Source organism: Branchiostoma floridae, chromosome 9 (assembly GCF_000003815.2).
Source record: "Branchiostoma floridae strain S238N-H82 chromosome 9, Bfl_VNyyK, whole genome shotgun sequence".
In the NCBI taxonomy this organism is placed as follows: Eukaryota; Metazoa; Chordata; class Leptocardii; order Amphioxiformes; family Branchiostomatidae; genus Branchiostoma; species Branchiostoma floridae.
This window is the reverse complement of record NC_049987.1, coordinates 2952282-2977636: the sequence shown is the minus strand read 5'-3', so window position 1 is coordinate 2977636 and position 25355 is coordinate 2952282. Positions and strand designations below refer to the sequence as shown.

The window sequence follows — 25355 nt, the reverse complement described above, 5'->3', positions numbered from 1 at the left end:
ATGTTTGCATATGTACTATTCTAAAGTGCGCAATTCAGCGTCTTCGGTGCATGCAATGTATTTTAGTGTTCGTGTATTGAACCAATAAACCAGTTACATATTTTCTGTTTAGTAGGAAACTGCTGTGGTAAGATACTGAGGCAGGTGACGGAAGTGGTTGATCAGTCCAGCGACTACAGAGTTCCAGACGGGTGGACCATGTGTTACATCGACGAGCGTGACACCGCACATCACAAAACTCCGTGTCGGGACCTGCTTCAGGGAATTCCCGGGTACGAAAATGGCAAAGAACTGCTCGCAGCCGGGGGAACGTTTGGATGTTGGCACGGGACCACGGGGGACTCTCCAGGACCGGCTTTTGCAACGAATAATGTCATAGAGAACAGTTGTAAAGATGGTGTGCAGCAGGAGACACGACTGCATTCGTGGAACGTTCGAACAACAACACTTGGCGTCTGTATAAAGGGCCTTATTTGTGGTAAGTAAAGCATAAATACTTCTAAACCGAAGGGAGAGTACAAAAAAACTTTAAACGTCAAGGAAGTTTAGACATCTAGGTAATAAGACACACCATAAAGCAGTTACTCATTCAAGCAATAGTACTTGACTATGGAAACGGTCAGACGTTTTGGACAGCATTCACTATCTTTTGCTAGTAACACAGTATTTCAGTGGATGTTGTCGGAAACATTTATGACCGCTCTAATGATAAAGATTATGTGACAAACGTGGCAAAAGATGTTCAAACAAAGCAATTTTAAGACTACGCCGCTACTGTGTTTAGGACAAATTGTTTAACTGTACAATTTTCTACCCCGAATATGACATACTGCCTTGTGTCTTTAAATTTGTATTATAAAATAGGAGCAACTAGTGTATTTGTAACAACTACGTCAACTATTCCCTTAATATTAGCGATTAGGGCTTAAAGTTGTAACTTAGTGCAAGATATGGCATGCAAGAAATGGCAGTAAAGTTTCGTCTGTCTTTGCATTTCCAGATGGAGCTCCACAGAGGACAGTTCCTCCCTCTACACCTTCCATACCTGATGAAAGACGGAGTGATAATGAGGATGATGTTGGGTCTGGAGAGCTGGACGACAAAAGTAAGATTTATTTACAATACCGAAATGACCCTACGTCACACATCCGGACCGGAAGTGTGTCGTAGGTTTTGGGTCATAACAAGTTGAGAAGGATCAGAGGACGCATCGAAAGCTTGTTGGTAAGCGCTTTATTTTGTGTACGGATATGTGGTTCTTAAAATTGCAACATATTGTTGTTTTTGAGGATATTCTAGTTTTCTTGTAACTCTAACCTGCTTTCGACGCCTAACAGATATTTTCGTCATCAGAGCTCCTAACGTGGGTACTGCATTTGAAGTAGGAGGCGCTTTTGCGGCAAGAACACAATCCCTAACATGACAGCTTGGGTTTACACCCCCCCCCCTCGTCTCGCGGTTTACTGGTTTTATATAAGAAAGCTCTCTACAAACCTGATGAGATTATTTTCGGATATTTCATTCTTCTATTCCTATTTCTATTTCTAGTTACAAGGAAGAATTTGGCTCTTGGCAAAAGAACGAAGCAGTCGTCTTTCTGGGACGCGGGTTACTCGCAGAACGCGGTTGACGGTGACCGCAGCACCAACTGGTACAGCGGGTCCTGTACTCACACCGAGGCCAGCCTTCGCGACAACGTCTGGGACGTCGGCACAACAAACCCCTGGTGGTACGTGGACCTCGGCTCCTCGTATCCAATCGGAAAAGTCGTCATCGTGAACCGAAGATCACCGAAAGACTCCGTAACCTCACGAATCAATCCGTTCGAGATTCGAATCGGGAATTCGAAAGACGTGACGGCGAATCCGAAGTGCGAAAGTCGACACGTTTTCCCCGCGGATGAAGACGTCATGGAGGTATCGTGCGGAGGGATACAGGGAAGATACGTCGGAATACGCCTCCCAGGAGAGAACAGAATCCTGACTTTGTGTGAGGTTGAAGTGTATGCAGGTGAGAAATATAACATAGTATTAGGAGGCATTGTGTTATCATGGTAAAGAGTACAATCTAATAGAATCAAATACTCTGTCCGTAGAGGTACCGACCAAATTTTGACATTCTAAGGACGCTGCCTTACAAATACAGTCAAAACTTCACAACTTCGAAAAATCCATACCTTTTTCTTTCACATCACTTGATATCAATGTATTGACTTGAAATTTAGGTTTAGAAATGGAATACATTTCTAGCATTACAAGCTCCAATCAGTAGCAATATCGGTAAAATTAAATCGGCGACTCAGATCGCAATCTTTGCCCTACCTCGTAATAATCTAATTTCTTGTAAATACTTTTTTTCTTGTAAATACTTTTTTTCTGTATTCTGTTTATTTGTTTTCTAGCAGATGATACTCCACAGTCTTCACCGACGATGATTCCGGCCATATCTGACGGTTCGCTGGGTGATGATGAGGATGAGGTTGGGTCAGGGGAGCCGTACGACAAAGGTAACACACAAGACAAGCTATCTAACTTTACATTAAACATGCTGTTGTACATTTATGCTTTTAATCTGCATACACTTATTAATGTCGACACACCCTCTCTTAAAAAAATTACAACACTGAGCATTTCATAAAGTAACGGATAAATTACCTGTGTACAAGATAACTCAAGAACGGCTTGATGGATTGGTTTCATACTTGGTGTGTTGGTGGGATGTGATGAAAGCTGGAAATGATTAGATTTGGGCCCCCTATCGGCTTCCCTTGGTACTGCAACGCAACTTTCGGTTATCTATCTCGTGTTTTGAATAAGCTTATGGTCACGAATTTTGAGTATTACATAGTTCTTGTTTTCAACTGGGTTTATTTTATCACACCAACAAAACATGCCTGCGAATGAATAATTAATTGATTGATTGATTGATTGATTGATTGATTGATTGATTGATTGAACAATTCAATATCTCGCCACAGGTGAAGGCCCACAAACAACAATGCCATCGACGACGACCATTCCTACCCCAACTGAAGATCCAGCCAGTGATGATGATGATGACGATGCTGATTCTGGAGAAGTTGAGGGTTCAGTTTATTCGAATGGTCAGTTAATTTGTAACAAAAACAATCATAATGTATTTTTCTATTCCAATTGATGACAAATGCTTACATGTGTAGTAAACATGATTAAATCATCACATTTTGATGATTACATCAGGATTATGTAGTCGTATTAGTAAAGAATAAGGAACTTTAATGAGCACGGATGAATAATTGATTGATTATGGGTAAATAAGAGTTATTATATTGCCTTTTTCTTACTTAGCAAATTTGATTGTCTTTAATTATTCTTTCGTATGTTTTCCAATATTCATTTAATGTGATGAGCTTTGACAAGAGCCTATTAAATAATATAACAAACATTTAGAATAGGTGTAGGGGATTTAAAATTGAACTGTCATCGCTTTGCTCAGATAATACATTTCTTGACATATGTTTTTGCATCACTTTTTCAATAACAGATAATCGACTGGCATGCGAGAAACACTATGTACTAAACGACCCATGGAGAAGTGTGCGGACTCACAGGGAAAGAGGCCACAGGTGCGACCAGAAGACAATGATAAAGGAGAACCTCTGGTTTCGCTTTGTGGGAGAAGGTGGCACCATGATACCAACGCAACGCCCCCCAGCGACTCATCGATGCAGTACACACGCTCCCGTCTGGATGAAAGGAAATCATCCAACCGTAGAGCAGGGCGTGGTGAGGAGAAAGGTGTGCGCATTCTGGGAAGAGGAAGAGTGCCATTGGTCATGGCACATCAACGTCCTAGCATGCCCCGGAGGATACTACGTCTACAAGCTTCCAAAACCGAAGATCTGTTACCTTGCTTACTGTACAACGGGTAAATCACAATACTAGTACATATCGTTTTGGTATAAAGCTCAAACTAACGGTAACTCTTGGTTTTCTCTAACTCAATTGCCCTAATTTGAATACTTTACAAAATGTAAAATGTCATTTACCATTGCTTGATATTTACTTCTTATTGATTTTACTTTTTATACTTTTAGATGAAGATATTGAGGGGTCAGGAGAGCCAGACGGCTCAGGTATGTTATCATTAGTGATTTTCCATGGTCAATTTATAATCATAAATTATTTATCATTACATAGATTTACTAATAAGACGAAGAATATAGTGAGATAATTTTAATGGCGAACTTCTACTGGTGTAAAAGTACTGTTACTGGACAGGTGTTACATTAGGGATAAATAATATCTGCCATATTTTTCCTTCATTTCCTGGTCACTGGATGTAATCTTTTGAAATTGATTTTCATAAAATAGATAGTGTAACATATTTTGGTATTAATATTGGTACCGATAATTCGAGCAAAAATTGCTTTAATTATGCTTCAGTATGTTTCAATATTTGGTATGTGGCACATCAACTCCTCGAACAAGAATTGAATAAACATACCCTATGATTTTCACTGAACTTTTAGTGTAAACTGTCTAACTAACATCAGCACAGTGTATATATGTTTACAAAAATAAGATGCAAGAAAAACATCGTTATAATGTTGTATACGACAGGTGACTTGGGGTATACAAAGCGAGGTGATACGCAGTACAAGATATACACCGAGGAAAAGACCTACGATGCTGCCAAGCAGACGTGTGCTGCAGACGGCGGCCATCTTGTGGACATCGAAACCGAGGCTGTGTACATCTTTCTTCTAGGAATGATTCGAGACGTCGATGTAATAAAAGACTACTGGATTGGGCTCAATGACCAAGCAGTAAGTGTTACAACATAACGTTATGTTTACAAGGAAAAAAAAAATGGCTGTACAACTAACAGGTGTCATGTGCGTTTCAATTATGCATTGCGTGTTATTTTCCTTGTGCATGTGCGCCATCTAGCGATTCGAAGAGGACATACTGCATACGGTGCACTCACGCAACACTCAAAGTCTTGAAGTGCGATTAAAAGAAACAAACATGGCAAGTGCATACAGTATATACACTTGATATACTGCTAAGTGCGATCGTTTCGAATAGCATATCATTAGTGTATAAACTGTACATTAAAAGATTTACTCACCCAACAGTAAAAGGGTGTTTTTATAAAACAAAAAAATACTGCGTTTGGACTGACTTCATGGTATACACACCCTTTTTATTTATTTGTAAAAAGTATGTCTAATCAGGGATTTTGTCACGTATTGTAGGATGAACAGAGATGGACCTGGTCTGATGGAAAACTGTTGAAAGACGGTGGTTTCACCAAATGGGCGCCCGGAGAACCCAACAACAATGAAGGCATCCAGGACTGTGGCCAGTTATGGGCATATAAAAACTTCCAATGGGACGACGACAGGTGTTCTTACAAGAAGTACTTCATTTGCCAAATAGGTAGAAGCTTCTTTCTTACATCTGTTTTTTTTTCTTCAAATTCTCGAATAAACTTTATTGAACAAGTTTAACTGCAATGTCCAACACACAAATTGGACTCACCTAAATTTTTGACTGAACAGCACCAGTCACGTTATGCAAATAGAACACGTGACTAAGTGATCAGTGGGTCATAGGTTGTGCCCACCATCTCTGTGTAAAGATGGTTGTAAAGCTCTGATCTAGATGGCCTTTTTAATAGACATTGCTTTTAGTATGATCAATACTACTAAATTGTATTAAACACTGTTGTATCTCTCTACATATAGGTCCAGGAGAGGCGTATGACGGAGGTAAAGCTTATATCATTCTGTTCTAAAATTGATAACTCATACATTGACACGTTATTACCAACAGGAAGATTTAGAATGTTCCTGAAAAGTGCTGAGTTATTCAGAAATGTAAACACATTTCCAAATAGTTGGAAACCATGAAATATACATTACAAATAGATACAAAGATTTTAAATTAATGTAAACAATGGCAAGAAACATCCGTGCCTTGGAATGGACTCTATGATAACTGTAGATGACCATTTTTAATGTTATCTTACAATACACCTAAGGGCCTACCTGGCAAAGATGTAAGAATGTAATTGAACCTTAACAATCATTTCTTCTACAGATGACATCATCTTTAAGGGATCTGGGGAGGAACCCTTGCCTACTCAAGAAAATATCAACGGTTGCCCAGAAAACAACATAGTTGTGCTTCCCAGTGGTAAGAAATACGTCGCCAGCGATGACACCAGGACGTACGAAGACGCACAGACCGAATGCAGACGTCAAGGCGGAATCGTCGCCATCCCAAGGAATGATGACGAACAAAGGAATCTGGTGTTCCTGAAGAATTGTGTCAGCAGGTAAGAAATTCAAGGTTTCTTACCAGCTCTTTTCCATGTCCCTCCGCCGGTGCACCGCCTGTATATATGAAGTACATACAACCCTGGCGTAACGGCCAATCACGAGGTCGCCTAAGTAAAGAGGCAGTGTGATTGGCTCGGATGAGGAGGGGAAGCATCTGATTGGCCAATGGTAGACCAGTGTTAACACGGCGAGAAGTACATATCGCAAGCCGGTACTCCAGTGTCATTGCTTGACAAATGCATGTTGTAGACAAGGCATGTTGCGAAAAAAACTGTTATTAACCATTTGTATACACGTCATGTACATAATGTTATGTTATCAAAATAAACGATGGCAATGCAAAGTTTAGTCCCTATAATAAAGAATGGCATTTGGCTCATGTCAATGTTATTTGTAACATGGTTGCTATTTAGCTACTTGAAAGTTGTCAAACTTGTATTTTCTACAGATTATTGTTTATATATACAGTCAAACCTGCCCAAGCGACCACCTCTTCTCAGCGACCACCTGGCCATTTCGACCGCTTTTTCTCGGTCCCGATTTTTTCCCCATTGACGTAAGCATTAAGCGACCTTTTCTCAACGACCACCTGGCCAACGCGACCGCGACCGGCCCGAATTGGGACCCATAACGACCGCATAATTTTCAAAATTGAGGTTTTCATCGATTTTTGATGATAACTAGAGCAATTTTGTGCCGAAATCGGCCAGTTTGCGTCGGATTTTGACTGCCATTACGATGTTATGTTAATTTTTTTTGTGGAAAAAAATGGTGGCGGTCAATGGGTGGGTCAATGGGGCAGTCTACTGTAATGTGGGAGGAAATTTCGTTGTAAGAAAATCTGAATTTATTTGTCACAGCATTGAACGAATGCTGAAACGTATTTAGCCTCATACCTTTTTAAGAAAGATCTGTGTGAGTGCTTTTGTCCAACTGTAACTGTACGCTATCGGGTTGTACCGGGGATCGAATTCGAAAGGTACACCGTAGTTATTTTAGATACGGCGATCAAGAACACAGCGACGCATTAAGGCTTGTATGGTAACTGACAACATCAAAGTTCCATTACTGTTTAAAACGTTAGTGTACAAATATTGAGCTTTAAAACACTATCGAATAAAAGCTCGATAAAAGCTTGGGGTTAAATTTACAGTGTGCGTGTTGTATTTGACATTAAAGACCTCGCTTCTTTGCTTGCGCGCAGTGTGCTTGCTATTTGCCATTAAACACAACAGAAACCATTTATACTTTGCATCGGACATGTTTTGAGTCGATACTCTTCTCAGCGACCACCTGTCCAAATCGACCGCTTTTTTCCGGTCCCCCGAGTGGTCGCCTTGGGCAGGTTTGACTGTACTACAAAGGAAACACTACTACAATGTATATCATCCAAAATACAGAGAGAACCAGTTCTGGCTGGGTGTAAGATGGACGTCGTCAGTAGGATGGGTGGGCGGCAAGGGCAGTCCCCTGGGTGACTATACAACTTGGGCGCCTGGAGAGCCAAACGACAGATACAACGGCTACAGATGTTCACACATTGTCTATGGCAACAAGGAGGGAGACAGAAGAAACAACTGGGCAGACGCTTACTGCAACTCATTTTACAACTACGTCTGTGAGATAGAAAACGGTAAGGTTGTGTATATGTAGGTAGTATACTTTATTCCCATCTAAAACAATTTTAGCTTATGCAAAACGATGTGTTCGGAAAACCAAGACGTCTGTAAGATATCTAGAACTTTTCTTGCAAATTTCTTGTTTTGATGATGAACTAGGCTAGGTGGCCAACATCTAATCGTTTCCAGGTCATATCAAGACCTACACGCATACCGAATATCAATACAATCCATCCAGGTGTTCTCGAGCTTGGCTGTTCTTCTACAAACATACATACATACATACACGCGTTACCCAAAACATAACCATCTCGGCGAAGGTAATAATTCATTATAGAAATAAGGTAGTAATAACTGCAATTTATTCTAATTTATGGCCTTTTTGCCTACCGAAATTACATAATTACATACTTTGCTTCTGAAAGTCCTACCATTGCATTATATCACTAAGAGTGGAAATGACTCTTCGTTTATCTTTGCACTAAGCTTATTCACGAAAATCAAGCCAAGAAGTTGATAAGAAAAAAAATATCTTTCTCGGCAGCACCTTCCTGGTCAGCATCCTCCCAGTTTGATTCACGTCACTCGCCTGATTGCGCTGATATCAACTCTCGCGAGACTTCAGACAAAGCCGGCGCATGGGCAGCAGCAACCAACAACCAGGACCAATGGCTGATGAGGGACCTGGGCGAGGTGAAAGCCGTGACAGGCGTCATCACCAAAGGCAGGGACTACAGCCCTGATTGGCCGTATGGACCACATGACCAATACGTCACCTCATACGTCATTTCATTCGGCGTCAAAGATGGCGACGAGACGTTTTACACCAATGAGAACAACGATATTTCTGTGAGCATTGTCTCTTACTTCTGTTTCAAACATATTACATGACTTTTGCTTTGTACATTATATATTACCGACAAACAAAAGAAATTATATTCTTGCTTGAGTCGCCCAACCCGTTTCCCACTGCATACGGAAAAGACTGCAACCTCTTCAAAAAGTAGGAGAAATAGACTTAAAATATATGTCATTTGCATCTGCATCTATAGAATTCATTATCATTTTTCTTGGTTAAGTATTGAATTTTCTATATCACAATTTTACATTGTTTGCCATTAGCCTTATGGCATGGTCTTCCAATTATCATAATTCAAAAGTTATCATATATTACAGTGAAATATCAAAATGCTATAAATAGCGTTTAAAATGGGCAAACCTTGCCTATAGGTTTTCACAGGGAATTCTGACCGTAACGCGGAGGTCTACAACGACTTTAGGGAGTACAGCGGTCCTATCATGGCGCGTTACATCAAAATCCATCCCCGAACCTGGCATCAGCATATCTCAATGAGGATGAAGATTGTAACATCTGGTAAGAGACAAGGCACACTTTATTCTAAGTATCACTGTACTGTTTTATAAAGTGATCCTAAACTCAACTCACAGTTCGAATATCTTTTTCAGTACCAAGGACTAAAACTATACCTTGACCATTGTCTTACATACCACATAACATCACAATCTATTCATAGTTTCTTAGTAAGTTAATAGGCTGATCACTAATGTGTACAAAACATGGAAAACAAGTCCTATTTTTGTACAAAGGTAAAAAGTGCGTAGTAAATGATATAGTGTCTGTAGGTTGTCATTTCATTGGCTACGTTCATTGTTATGGACTTTGCCATAAGACCGTATCTCATGATCAGATGTTTTCGACTTAACTGTAATACAATTTAGGTAGTAGAAACATCAAGCCATGCTTACATAATATGCTTCCCTCCTATCGTCTACAGATATTGTTCCTAACGTCAATGCATCATCCTGCTCTGAAGTGAAGTCTACAAACCCTGCTAGCAAAGATGGCGAGTACACACTCCACCCTTTTTCCACGTGCCAAGATATATCCCTCCGCGTCTACTGCCACAACATGGCATCCAAAGAACCAGAAGAGTTCCTGACTCTGCCGTCCGGGCCGGAAAGCAACTTTGCCAACATCTACGCAGACCGATTGAGGGATAATTATGGAAGTCGGTGCAACGGACCGTTACAGGTGAGTGATACATGAACTGATACAACTTTGGTGTTAATGGTGGCATAACCCCTGACCGAAAAGTACATAACAAACAACCGAGTGATCTAAGAGACGAGGTGGTTTGGTCGTTATAGGTCACTACCCAGGTGTTATGTCACAGTGAAAACCGAGGGAAATGCGTTTTTGTTAAATGTTTCTATCATATAGCCAATTCAAACTTATGTTCATATTATTCTGATCAGAGCAGTCCTGTAAAGTATTGTGTTAAACCCTGATCGCGCCTATCCTGCATAAAGCAAATATATATAGAGAGATAATAGATAAACTGACACTAGCATTGTTACAGAGTTGAACACCAATCATTGATCTAAGTGTGCATTATTGGCTTTTCTCTCTTTATAATATCAACTCATCATCGTGACGTAACAACCAATATAGCCTTACGGTTGGCCTGCATGTAAGATGATGGAAGAAAATAGAACAAACTACTAAAAAATTTTGAATTTTAGACGAAATTTCAGAGCAAAAACGATACGTTAACGACTTTCATTCACTAGTCTGTGGAGGTTTCTTTTTCAGAACATGCTATATCTTAAATTTTAGTATTAATCTGATGCCTATGTGTTTTGCTTTAAGGACCCGTACTCCAATCGTGCCGGGACCACGAAGTTCAACAAAATCAGAATCAAGTTTGAAAACTCCAGGGTCAAGGTTATTCGAGATGACTACACTTTTGCTAGCACTGACGGTATGTGAGCTGTTTATATTGAGGACTTTATCCCACTGTATTATGTGTTATATGGTGGACAGTCATAAGTACCATATAGCTCCATATTCAATGCATTGATCTTGCTGTCAAAAGTAGGCAGCCAATATCAAGATGATTTGCTTCAAATTTACTATCATAACCATACGTTACACAATGTAAATACGTTACAAAATGTATAATAACGATCGGAATTCTTTATGACAACGTTTAGGTTATCATTGGGAGTTGCAACATTTTTTTTAGCTCGTTCTTGTTTATTTTTCTCAAGCTTGCCTGGAATTGTTCTCACCACTTCTTCCTGTTCACCTTAATTCAGGCAGTGCAGTTTTATCAATGTTGGTGTCTTTGGGTTGCTTAAATCATAGCTTCACATACAAATGTGTTTACCTTTCCTTTGACTTTAGGCTTCAACAACGTACCGTATGGGGAGGCTGGCGACTGTTATTCTTGGAAACAGGGATGTGCCAAAGGAACGTTTTCATTGGATCTTGCTGGGACTGGTCTCTCTTTGGCTTCAGACGTTCACTGGGTCATGGAGGAACGCTATCCAGGGTACATCAGCATTAACGACATGTTTGTATCAAAGGACAGAACGGTTAGTCTCGTTGCTTAATCACAGTCACAGTCTTTACAGAACCTCACGTATTGCATTGGGGGCGTTATGCTTTGGTCACAACTGATAAAAGGAGCCCTGCCGGGCTAATTTTTTTTTTTTTTTCGTTTCGGGCGTGACCGCCGTTGGACACCCTGTGTCTACCGGGGTATTTTTGGGGGGGCGGGGGCCACCGAGCCCCGGGTTGATTCTAAATTGGGGTTAAAAACAACCCAGGACCCGTTGATAAATAGACGCTAATCTCGAGCACACCAATGGGTACGCCGCTGTATTCGGTAGTCCACTAGCACTGGGACAAATTTTGTTTGTTGCTTAGGGCCCCGGCCGTGGCTACATCGAGTGACCATAGCATTGCGATAACGACATGTACATGCATCATGGCGGATGAAGCCAGATTTTTTTTATTGAAATCACATCCCATTCATCATAGACATTTTACGTGCTCTTCTTACTTACGTGCCCTGCTTACTATCATATTTGTTGTAAATTGCCGTACTGTTGTCATATTTTCAAGCTGTTACAAAAACAATCCCCGACAAGATTATATGTTTTTACCATGACGATATACACGTGCAAAATTGTCGGCAAAATGTCATTTTGCCATAGATGTCACACGAAGATCGTGCTATGAATGTGATCCTTCCCTTAATCAGACGTTGTCTTTTACTGTCGTGTCATTCAGGCTGCATCCGCACGTTGCGGGGGGTGGTGTGGCCACTGTTGGCCTGTGGACAAGAACCTAATTCTCTCCCACCCACAATGTGACAGCAACAGCCAACGCAGCAAGGCAAATGGTAGGTTATATACTGTTTTACAAAACTAATATTAATAAAGGGTTAATGACCCGCCCCGAGGTGTACATGGTGTCATAACCACCGAATAAAACCACCGATGTGAGCGAAGCGAACGAGGTGGTTTTATGAGGTGGCTATAGCAAAGGACCAGGCGTTATGACACCATGTACACCGAGGAACAGGCGGGTCATTAACGTTATTATCATATAGCCTACCCAAACTTGCAAATTCCTGTATGACGCATAGATCCCTTGGTACTATACGTGTGAATTCCTTTGTCGAATTTCTGAAAGTTCACATTTGGTACATACATATGTAAGGAGATTACAGATTTCATTTTGAAACCAAAATTTCCACAGAAATTATTCGAAACATTGCAGGCTTTTAGAAAAACAAAATTCATTATCAATGTTAACAGAAGGAGCCATTCCCCCTTGCAGTCTGCTCCGGCATATGTTTTGCTCCTTTTTATCGGCCAATGCCTGCATATACCTTTCTTTCGTTCCTTTTGATTGGTCAAAATGAATCAACACCCGCACCGGTGTTGATTCAAAATGAATCAACACCCGCACCGGTGTTGATTTGCACCTGCCTGGCCGGAATCGAAGTGTTACGGCGTCATAACCAACGTGGAACGGGGCCTTCTGATTGGTCCGCGGCACCTGGCTATATGATAATGAACTTAATACATACAAAAAATGCCATGCCATGTATGGTCAACTGCGGGTTATGCTTAGGTCAATCAATTATCATTATTCTCGTCCAAAGAATACATTTGAAAAAAATATGTTGATATCCTTTTTTTAATTATCTGGAGCATAGAATACATTTAGCAAGCTGTCGTTTTCATGGCGCCATATCTTTTTTTAAAGACAAAGTCGACGTCGTGAAGAATGTCTACCAAGGCTGCTTTAAAGATGGTAAAAGACGGAGGCTTCCCGAAGCACTTCTCATCAGTATGGACATGACAGCAGATGTCTGTGTCAAACACTGTCGCCAAGAAGGATATTCTTATGCAGGTAATTCCAGCGCAATGACTGTATTCTGTTTGAAATAGTTGAAATTGTTTTATATACTATCATTATCATTGGTGAATATTGTAGTTGGTTGTTATTACGTCATGCATGTAAAAACAAATTATTGTCGTTTTCATTGAAAGGAACTCAATATTACAAAGAATGCTGGTGCGGCACTGAGCTGCCAACCCGTGGACCACATGACGATAATGAGTGTGCGACCCCTTGCGGAGGAAACCAGAATGAAATGTGCGGAGGCGAGTGGAGATTATCAGTGTACAAAGGTTGGTAAATATCTTATCGTTGTACTATACACAAATTAGATACGTACAACATTCAGTATTGAGTTTTCTTTTTCAACACAACCAGATCGGATGAATGTACCTGCCACCGTTTCGAAAGGCCGTCTGCAGACTTACTCTGAATGATTATTGCTTGCAATACTTCTCACAGCAGCTAGATGTCTCTGCTGCATTGCATAGAATGGCAGCCCCAAACGAAATGAACGTGGATGAGGGGGGATTAAATCTGCGTCACGTTTGGGACCGCATAAATGGCAGTGCAGTAGCGACACCTATCTTTAGTACGATGTAGCTAGAATCAGTCATTATCGACCTCAGAAAAATAACTAAGGGTCCGATAAAAATGTATCTAGATAAGAATACGTCACCCCTAGTTGTGTTTAAAGAAGTTCAATTTTTCTCATTCAAATTTTTAATATTTCTAAAAATCATGGACTTGCCGTGTCAGTATTAGAAGGCTTTTTGGAATCAGAAGAAACAGAGAAATTATGGAAAATTATGATTTGTCATTGCTATATGTAAGATATGTTTCGTAATAACTATTGAACGTCAGTTTATTCAAAATATGTTGAAATTTTAGTGGAGCCAACCGTCGATGTTAAACTTTCTTCGGAGGGACCTCATGAGTGCCAGACATCGGACGGGGCTTCCTACAGAGGAACGGTTGCTGTGACGAGATCGGGCCGGACGTGTCAACGTTGGGACCAGCAGATACCACATGAGCACACGAGAACGTCTGACAACTATCCGTCATCCGGATTGGTGGAGAACTACTGCCGGAATCCGGACGAAACAGCCGGAGTCTGGTGTTACACCACGGATCCTAACAAGAGATGGGACTTTTGTGATGTCGCAGTTTGTGGTACGTACACTACTAAATGAATGGGTGTGAAAATTATGCAAATTTGCTGCAAAACGCCAAGAAAATGTGATATGATGTGAATCCTTGAAATATCCCAGTATGTGGTAGCGCTTAAGTTTACCTTTATCTGCGGGTAACCTTTATCCATTGTCTTAAACATCAGGTCGTTTAGGGATATCAAGTCGACGGATGGTGGTTTCAAACTTCAGTAACTTTAACTTTAACTTTATTCAAATTGCAACAAGACAATACAGTATGCTGCAGCAGGCAGCAAGATACTGATGTTGTGCAGCATACACATTAAGGCACATACATAATACAAACTTCAGTATTTTTAGAATATTGCAAGTTGAAAACACCGTCTGCCGACTTGATATCCCTATGTATCCTGTTTATGCGGAAAAAGGTGGATTAGCGTTACGTAATGATGTGAATTCGAGAAAACAATTGTATATCTTCAACGTAAAATGCAACGTGTACTGTTTAACTAAACCTAGTGCTAGGCCTTGTTCTAATCTAATCTTCATATAAAAACAAGGTCAAAGCATCATCTTCGAGATGTTCTGGAATTTTAAATTTTGAAGTTCCATTTTTTCAGGATCTGTAACTGAGAATCCTGCAACCCAACCACCTGTTTCAACAGAAATATCTACTGAGTCAGGTGAGAAAGTTTTATTAATGCAATTATCTATTCTTTTTGAAGAGACCATCTTATCCGTCGAAAACGTACTCCTGATAAAGAATGTTATGAACATTTGGAAACAACTGGAGAAATTACTACCTAGTATGTTCCATTTTGCGTTTCAACAGTCCTAATATCATGTTAAATCACATCATGATCTGCCTCCATATGCACGATTTACTATTTGTGTCCAAGGTGTTCGTTGAGTACCGGATATACTCCTTCTGCCTGGATAGAACTCATTTCCGCCCAGTGATGGGGACTTTTTTTATCCCACGGGGGAATCTGCTTGGAGATTACTATTTTGATATATTTGATTTAGAAGTCTATGAAGTTTTCGCAATTTTCCAGGATCCTTGATTGAAAATCCTTCAACCCAAGTGCCGGTCAAGAAAGCAGAAACCGACGTTACATCAACAGGTCAGCTCATGTTTTATGCTGTGACTGCGTTCTATATTTACATGTGTAAAAATAATATATCCAAGCCGCACTGTGTGTATGTTTTATCTATAAGGAACCTGTTGTCAGTCTACCCATAGCTTAACAGACTACTCTCCAAGCAGAGGTTGGTGGGAAAAATCGTGACCTTTTCCTTTCATCAACTCTTTTTTTTCGACCGGCATTCCTATGAAAGGAAACGATCACGAATTTTACCACCAACCCCATCTGCTTGGATAGTATAACAGACAAGATGAAACGCTGTACTTGACTTTTATCTAGTAGTATGTTTGCTTCATAGGAAAATAAAATCATGTCTTTCTACAGTGTGTCCAGTACCAGGCTACATTCGTCTACGAGGAGCTTGCTACAAGTTCTTTGCTGAACCGAAGACGTACGACGAGGCTCGGCGGAGGTGTGCCGAAGACGGTGGGCTGCTAGCCATGCCAAAAGGCCGAGCCACCAACCGATTCTTCACCAACCACCATCTCGGATCCAGCTGGGTTGGGTTAACTGATATCAACAGAGAAGGTCGTTGGGTGTATGAGGACGGCCAACTCCTGAAGTCGTCCGGGTATTCTAACTGGGCCCGTGGTGAACCCAACGATGCTGATGGGATAGAAGACTGTGCTGAATTCACGCCAACCCGGGCGTTTTGGAATGATGCACCGTGTAACTCCAGCAAGCCGTTTACCTGTCAGATAGGTATTAAGAATAATCAGAATAGTACTTTATTGCACCGCAATCGCGTACATAATACAATGTATGGCAACAACTATATTTAGGGTAATACAAAATAGATAGATGGATAGATTAAATCCTAATTTCTAGAATAATAAGGGATGCAAACAGGATGCAAGTAAACCCTTCAAGAAATGAATGAAATATTGTTTATAATCACCATATGTGCAGGTGTAACCGATGCGACGTCAGCAAGCCCAACACCTACACCTGAACCTACACCTACACCTACACCAGCGAGCCTCTCTACACCGAGAGTCACGACAGAGGGAAGACTCACCGTGCTCAAAACATCCAATGTAACCTTGAAATGCAGGCTGAAAATGAGACGACGAAACATCAACCATCGCATCAATTGGTACAGAATCGGAGAAAACGGCACTCAGGGTGCTCCTCTCCTTACATACATTGATAGACACGCCTTTTACAACTACAAGAGGACTGCAGAGCTGCGATTGGCCGGCAGACTGGAAGCCGTTGATGATCACGTGTCCCTCAGGATTTTAAACGTTAAAGTAGAGGATTCTGGGACGTACAGATGTGAGGTCATCCTGGCATCGCAGCAGCGCGCTTACGCTGACGTCAATATGACCATTTTAGGTACGGTAATGATTTCTCTCATAACACCTTTGTATCTAGACAACATAACAATATAATTTAATAATCTAATGACTACAATCCATGCAACATTAAGGTCTTTGTTATACGTGCAGGCAAATGGTGAAGAAGATTTTTGCCTTCGCCGAGAAGGTTATATTTTGCGTAGCGTTTGTTTGTATGTATGTAGAAGACCAGGATATCTCAAGAACGCCTGGATGGATTGTATTGATATTTGGTACGCGGGTAGGTTTTGATAAGACCTGAAAACGATTAGATTTTGGGCTCCCTAACAGCCTGTTACGGTACTGCAGCGGAACTTCCTGGTTTGATATCTCAAGTTCTGAACATGCTGCGGCTATTATCTTTAAGTGGTGCACAGCTGTTGATGCCGAGAGTGCGTGGTGTAGGTTTGGGCCCCCTAGCGGCTTGTTTTGGAACTGCAGGGCAGGTTTAGTGTCAGACTTTAAAAGGGAATAACTGAAGAAGGGGTTAGCGGATTGTTATGATTTTTGGTATAAAGATAGATTAAGTGATACTTCATATTACGACATATTAATTATGCAAATTGGTAACTAATTTGCATAATTAATTATAAAATTTGGGGAACACGCTCAGTTCCATTAGAACATGTGACATTTGTAACTGAGAAGCAGAAAAATATTGATTGATACATATTATGCAAAAAATGCCTAATTTGTATAATTAATGAGAAAATGCTATAATTTCATTGTGGTAAATGACATGAACTTCTTATTTGTAGCATTTGGAAGTTATGTACAGGTGAACATCGTTGAACATTAATTATGCAAATGCGATCCTCATTTGAGAACCTTATTTGCATAATTAATGACAAACACAATTAACACAGCAGTTGTAAACAAAGGTAGGATCATTTGGCGAAGGTACGGGCCGTGGAACTCTAGTTTTTAATGAAGAAAAAAGATCGAATGTGTGTTTGTCCATCTGGTAAAGTATAGATATAGAATTATACATGACCATAGTGAAATTCTAATAAAACACTAGATAAATATATGAATAAGAATCAGTTTTATTCTATTTTTCATTTTCTCCAACTACCTTCAGAATGTCCAACTGAAAAGAAAAAAGGACCACATCATCATCGACAAAGCTATTCCAACAGAGATGGCGAGATCTGTGGACCAACATGATCATCCAGGTAAGTTAGATCTGATTTATTAACTATTATGAACATATTATATGTCAAAAAACACTTACTTAAGCAAATGAATATGATTTTGGAAGTTGCTTGAGTGAATGCTGTTTGGCATATCTTATTAATTGAATGTCTAACCTTCATCGACGTATCTGCACATATTAGTCTCTCAAATATTATTGATTGTAACATTATATGTAATCTAATATTTCTTCAGATTTGACTCGTCTGTTTTTCTGTGTCCACGCATATTTTCACATTTCAGACATGACAGGGACACTGACCAGATATTAACTCAAAGGTCCGGAGTAGTTAATCAAAGGTTATCCAACTTCCTGTTTCCAATTTTCTATTACACGCATGTCCCATGGGATACATTGAAAAAAACGTCACAAACAAAATGTATGTGGCACAATAATGAATGAAACAAGAAATTATGAGAAACAATAATTCTAAAGATAAGGAACTATAATTCTAAACATTGGGCATGGGATCTTCATTTCTTGTCAACTTAATCTGGGCATTGTTTGGCGTTACATCTAATCGCATTTTTCTTTTATCCCGTTACTGCAGAACAAAGTCTTGTAGTCATCTCGGACACTGGAAGTGTATTCGCTGTCGCTCTATTCACGGGAGGTGTCTTCTTCGTCTTGTCTCTGATCATTGGTGCTGTAGTTTTATTGGTTTGGAGAAAGCGGGGTTAAACAGCCCTTGACCACAGAATAACCCCAATCATAGAAAGATTATTCCAAATGTATCCAGCAAACGTACGAAGAGGTTTAAGTACTTTGAAGGTGGGGTAAACTGTCATATTATATACATATCTGTATACTTTTTGTGCCAACAGTAGATAATGGTAGGCTTCAAGACGTTCTTCATCCTAAGTAGTCTGTAGTCTAATTCACATATGAATTGCCAGACAGCATTTAGAGGTTATGTGTATTATATACATTGACATAGATTGATGTGAAATTATTTTACAACGGCGCAACCAAGTATAGCATCCGATTTTTTTTACAATTACCGAAGACATTGTCTTTATAAGGTAGTGGAAACAAATGTTTGCTGACTCTGTCTTGGGAAGTAAGGAAGACAACTTTGTACAGATGGAAATCGATTTCTTAAAAAAATAAACCTATTTGCGTGGTTCATTGTATATTCTTGTACAGTGCTAGTGAACGTATTCCGTAGATTTATAATCCATTATATCGGTTAAATAAAAACATATAATAGGTGTCAAAAATACTGAGGAGAGTAGACGAAATGTTACTTAAAGGTTGCTCAGAAAAACACTATTATGATTTAAAAGATAAGTGATACATTGAAAAGGTTACCAGCTCTTAATCGTAAGGTGTTTGCAAACATTTGACAACTGGACTCAAGGTTTTTTGACGAATACCCAAAGACACGGTGCTATTTCTTTATTATTAACTTAAAACAGGGGGGAAATGGTCAAGATAAAGACCCTACATTATTAGATAACTGGAGACCACTTACTTTGTTGTGCTGCGATATCAGAATAGTTTCTAAATGTCTGGCACTTAGGGTAAAATCTGTCATATCACACATTATTGATAAATTCCAAAGTGGATTCATTTAGGGCAGATTTATTGGTGAAAATATTAGACGTATACTTGATTTGATTGACCATTATGAAAAAGAACAAAAACAGGACTTATTTTTATCTCAGACTATAAAAAAGCATTTGATTCTATCAGATGGGACTTCATCATAAAATCATTAAACTTTTTAAACTTTGGACCTAAATTTTCAGCCTGGGTGAAAGTCTTATATAATGACATTACAAGTTCTGTTTTAAACAATGGATACATATCTCAACCTTTCTGTTTACATCGTGGAGTTAGACAAGGCTGTCCCCTCAGCCCTTACCTGTTCATAATTGCAGTAGAAATGTGAGCTATTAAAGTCCGTGGTAATGAAGATTTGACCGGCCTGTCAATTCTTGGAAAGAGTACTAAAATTTCTCAGTTTGCAGATGATACTGACTTCCCCTTCACTCCTACTCTAGCATCTTTCTATGCCCTCCTTAATGATCTAGAAAGTTTTTCTTGTATTTCTGCCCTTACTTTAAATTTTTAAAAATGTAAAATACGTAGGATTGGAACCTTGGAAAATACTCATTTTAAACTACCCACCCATCTCCCATTTCAATGGGTAGATGGTAATGTAGAAGTTTTGGGTGTTCACATACCACAGGATTTAGATACCATTGTTGATTTGAACTTTGAACCCAGATTAGCAAAATTAGATAGACTTCTATATCCATGGAGAATTAAGGGAATATATTTGTTTGGTAAAGTAATTATTATTAATTCATTGATCACTTCTGAATTCACATATCTCTTTCAGGTCCTTCAAACCCCTGATAAGTCTTTTTTTCAACGATATGAAAAGAAAATTTTTTTCATTTATCTGGAATGGAGGACCGGAGAGAATAAGTAGGAAAACCATTTATAATTCTATTGAGAATGGGGGGTTGAATCTTACACATCTTTACGCCTTTGCCTGTACCATCAAGGCTTCGTGGGTACCAAGACTATATTTTAATCAAGACTGGTCAACTACCTGGTTAATAAGATTGCACCCATTTTTGGGATCTAATTTATTTCCCTTCTTCCAAATAAGTTCTACAAAGCATCTTAAGCTAAGTCCATTTTTATTGGATGTGTTGGATGCATGGTTTAAGTATCAGTACAAGCCCCCCACATGTGCTGAAGAAGTAAAACAACAACTTCTTTTCATGAACGACAACATCCTTATAGAGTGTACCCATTTTCATGAACACATTTTTAAATAGAAAACTTATCTTTGTCAATGGTATTCTTAATGATATGGGTAACATAAGTACCTATTGACGATTCTCAAGAAAGTATGGTGCTATTTGTGATCGTTTTAAATATAAGCAATTGATTTCTGCCATACCACAAAAATGGAAATCCATGTTATGTGATAATGTTTTTGAAAGCGTTTGTAAACCTGTACAGAGAAATAGCTGCTGGTTAAAACAGGTTAAGATCAATAAGGACATGTATCAGTTTTTCTTATTACACTATAATTTGATTGATACTTCACACAATGTGCAACTGAAATGGCTGTATCTCTTTGACACCCCTATCCCCTGGAAACAAGTTTATTCCTCCATAATATTCTGTACAATTGACTCATCAACTAGATTTTTCCAGTATAAAATTGTGCATAAGTTTCTACCTACAAATGAGTTATTATATATTTGGAAATGTATTGATACCCCATTATGCTCATTCTGCCATGAGGAAGAAGAAACTTACCTGCATGTTTTCTGGGAATGTCCACACTTAACCCCCTTTTGGGACAAATTTAAAAACTGGTATCACAGTAAAACAACCCTAAATTTGAAATTGAATGGATTTAATATCATTTTTGGAAATCTGCACTTTGGAACTCCCCCGATTAAAAACCTTATAATTTTACTAGCAAAAATTTGTATATATAGATGTAGAAAATCCAGTACCTTAAACTTTAACTCCTTTCTTCGTTCCGTTATTTTCTTTAATAAAGTAGAATATTATGTAGCCTTGAAAAAAGGCAAACTGGATAAACATCTGGGGAAGTGGGGCTCCCTATGCAGCTGATATCATATTCATCAACCTACGGTTAAGCATGGTCAAACTTTAATCTAAGTTCCTTATTGTTATGAATTGAGATCTCAGTTATATTATCGTTAAAATCTAAGTTCATTATTGTTATGGTTTGAGATCTCAGTTATATTATCGTTGAAATCTAAGCTCATTATTGTTATGGTTTGAGATCTCAGTTATATTATCGTTGAAATCTAAGCTCATTATTGTTATGGTTTGAGATCTCAGCTATATTCTTTTTTGAAACAAATGTTCATTATTGTTATGATTTGAGATCTCAGTTATACTATTCTTGAATCTAAGCTCATTGTTATGGTTTGAGGTCTCAGTTATATTATTTTTACCTTTGCCAGAATGGCTAAGGTTATGTTTTGGGCTTGTGAGTCTGTGTGTGTGTGTGTCTGTCTGTTAACAGCATAACTCAAGAAGTCTTGGATGGATCCCGATAATATTTGGTAGGTGGGTAGGGGTCGGGAAAACGAAGGTCAAGTTCGATAATGGGCCCCCTAGCGGCTTGCTAAGGTACTGCAGCAGAACCTCAATTTTTGATATCTCGTGTTCTGGTAAGAGAGTAAGTGCTGTGAGTTTGGGCCCCCTAGCGGCTTTTTTGGAACTGCAGGCGCCGGTTTCCTTTCAAACTTTGGATGAGAATAACTCTACAACGTGTTGACGGATCGTCATGATTTTTGGTATGTAGATAGATTGAGTGATGGCTTACGTAATGGTATACTAATTATGCAAATCAGCAGCTAATTTGCATAATTAATGAGGAAAAATTATAAATCCACTACATTCCATGATAGGACTTTCAAACTTGTCACATATGTAGCTGGGAAGGAGAGAAATGTCGACAGATATCAATTATGCAAATGATGACCTCATTTGCATAATTAATGAGAAAATATGAACATGTTGACGGATCATCATGTTTTTTTGTATGTAGGTAGCGTAAGTGAAGACCTACATAATGAGATAACAATTGTGCAAATCAACAGCTAATTTGCATAATTAATGAGGATATTTATAAATTCACTACATTCTATGATAGGGCTTTAAAACTTGTCACATATGTAGCTGAGAAAGAGAGAAATGTCAATACATATTTGTCATGCAAATGATGATCTCATTTGCATAATTAATGAGAAAATATTAACGTGTTGACGGATCGTCATGATTTTCGGCATGCAGATGGCCTAAATGAAGACTTATATAATGTGATACTTATTATGCAAGTTAACAGCTAATTTGCATAATTGATTAGGAACAGTTCATAAATCCACTGCATTCCATTATAGTACTTTCATCAAAGTTGTCACATATGTAACTGAGAAAGAGGGAAGAGAGTAAGAGGTGTATTTAAAGACTTTGAAAGAGAATAAGTCAAGAATGGATCAAAGGATCATCATGATTTTTGGTATGCTGATAGCTTAAGTAATGCTTGATACAATTTGATATCAATTAATTGTAAATTGGGATCTAATTTGCATAATAAATGCCGAAATTTTATAAACCAACTCCAAGCATTTAATTATAAAGAAAATGAAATGAGTAACGCATTTGTCTACAGACATCATTCTACAAAACAAACCTGGTTTATTTGGCAAAGGTATGTGTTCGTGGAACTCTAGTTTGAATCTAAGTTCATTATTGTTATGGTTTGAGTCCTCAGTTTATATTACTGTTGAATCGAAGTTTATTATTGTTATGGTTTCAGATCTTAGTTATATTACTTTTGAATCTAAGTTCATTATTGTTATGGTTTGAGATCTCAGTTATATTATTTTCTGAATCTACGTTCATTATTGTTATGGTTTGAGTCCTCAGTTTATATTGCTGTTGAATCGAAGTTTATTATTGTTATGGTTTGAGATCTTAGTTATATTACTTTTGATTCTAAGTTCATTATTGTTATGGTTTGAGATCTCAGTTATATTATTTTTTGAATCTAAGTTCATTATTGTTATGGGTTTTGAGTTCTAAGTTTATAGTACTGTTACTTTTGTTATTTTTGCTGTCATTTTGTTGGATGGTCCCCCAACTCTTCTTTGTTTTTGTTTATTTGAAAACCCAATAAAAAAAACATTTGGCAACTGCACAAAGTAATGCAAAAAAGACAGGCCATTTTATGTGTTCTTAAACATGCATAAAATATGCACTAACTCATTAGTCTAACTATTTGACCATTCGGGCACCACATCTTGCAAACAGTTTTCTCCAACCTTCTCGGTTTTCTGTTTTCCTAATTGATTCACCCAGTGCCATATGCATGCATGTCCATTCTACGTATCATCCCGTCTTTTCCAGTGTCTACCCCTCTTTCGCCCTCCTTTCTTGAATGACAGTTTTGGCTAGTCCCAAAGACAATGATACGTGACATTACCACTTGAATTTTCTTTTCTTTACCGTGCTTAGTAAGTGTTTGTACGGACCAAATTACGGATAGCGGACCGGTATACCATGAAATGCTTTCTTGATACGAACCTTGATACTTACATGTACAACGTATGAGATAATGTTGAAAAAGCACGTTGGTTGGATTCTGACAATACTTGTCAAACCTCCGAATTTCGAAAGTTCTATCACAAAAGAAATGGTCATATTAAGCATTGGTGTCACGCCATCCATTTAACTACGTCAACATAGCACATAATTCATCTCACCGTAACCAGGTGATTTACTGACATCCATCCGTAGGGAACTAGAGGTTGGGTTTAATATGTCAGTTAGATGTTCGCTGATCTAAGTGATTTGTCATTATCTTGTCTTTGAGTTACAACCAAAGACATGCACATTTTTTTCTGTCTAATAAACAATAAGTTAGGGCAAGTGAAAGTTGAAACAGTTCTTGCTTCTATTGAATAATATTCTCCATAAGTTTATCAACCTTATTCATCATATTAAACGTAGCCTTTTGTCCTATTTACTATAACTCATTTTTTAATAATTTCATACCAAAGTCAAAAGTGATTGCATCGTACCATAGACGATTGTTTATCTTGTTTTGCTTCCTCACAGAAAATTTATCTTCCAGGAAGAAAAAAAAAATCTTGTATTTCTTAAGAGTTGAATCTGGTTATGAAAAAACAAGAATTTCTAGACTTTTTTTCTTGCATTGTAAGTAAAAATAAGAAGATTTTGCTTAAATGTCTAGAAAATGTTTTGTAGTTTCTCGTTTTGCTTGAATTGTATTCTACATTTTCTTCCTGCAAGAATTGTTTTCTTCATATAAGAATTGTTCATGGGGTAAGCAAAATAAGAAAAAAAAATCATTTTTGGTAGTGTGATAGCTGAAGTCATTGAAAATGAGATATCTTGTCGACAAATCTTGAAATTCGAAAGTATGCGTACCTCTAAGACAAAACCTTTGTCGCGCTCAAAAGCAAATTCTAAAAAAAACATTTTAAGAGCAAATGTCTGTAAGGATCAAACAATGGTGGCAGGGGTCAAATAGATTTGGCTCATATTTTGCACAGTGATACTACTTGGTCCACAGCCCCTCAAAATAGCTTTCTTTTAGATCAAAACTCCTTGTTGCCATGGTAACGGGCAAGCAAAGTTTTCTGGCCATTTTCCCCAATTTTCGCATCTCAAAAACATGGAAATCAGCATATTTTACGGCACTGTCTCGGCAACGCTATCATAAAAACAAAACAAGATCTGAATAGACCAACATTTTGGCTTTTTCAAAATTGTAATGGAATTTCCAAAGACGTACATTTTAGTTCTTGGGCAGCCTGAAAACAA

At 38.5% G+C, this 25355-nt stretch overlaps 1 protein-coding gene across 1 annotated transcript; it reads left to right on the top strand.

The window, feature by feature from the left end:
- Positions 1 to 147: 147 nt before the first annotated feature.
- Positions 148 to 17977, top strand: LOC118422970. The gene is made up of 26 exons (XM_035830856.1): positions 148 to 478; positions 1001 to 1105; positions 1549 to 2010; positions 2402 to 2506; positions 2978 to 3103; positions 3523 to 3906; positions 4076 to 4114; positions 4602 to 4807; positions 5240 to 5423; positions 5732 to 5755; positions 6087 to 6324; positions 7729 to 7961; positions 8492 to 8796; positions 9178 to 9322; positions 9744 to 10000; positions 10619 to 10730; positions 11156 to 11346; positions 12047 to 12158; positions 13031 to 13177; positions 13318 to 13458; positions 14057 to 14338; positions 14937 to 14999; positions 15372 to 15440; positions 15786 to 16163; positions 16371 to 16799; positions 17883 to 17977. The coding sequence occupies exons 1-26, from the start codon at positions 199 to 201 to the stop codon at positions 17966 to 17968; spliced, it is 5103 nt and encodes a 1700-aa protein (XP_035686749.1). The 5' UTR covers positions 148 to 198; the 3' UTR covers positions 17969 to 17977.
- Positions 17978 to 25355: the final 7378 nt, after the last annotated feature.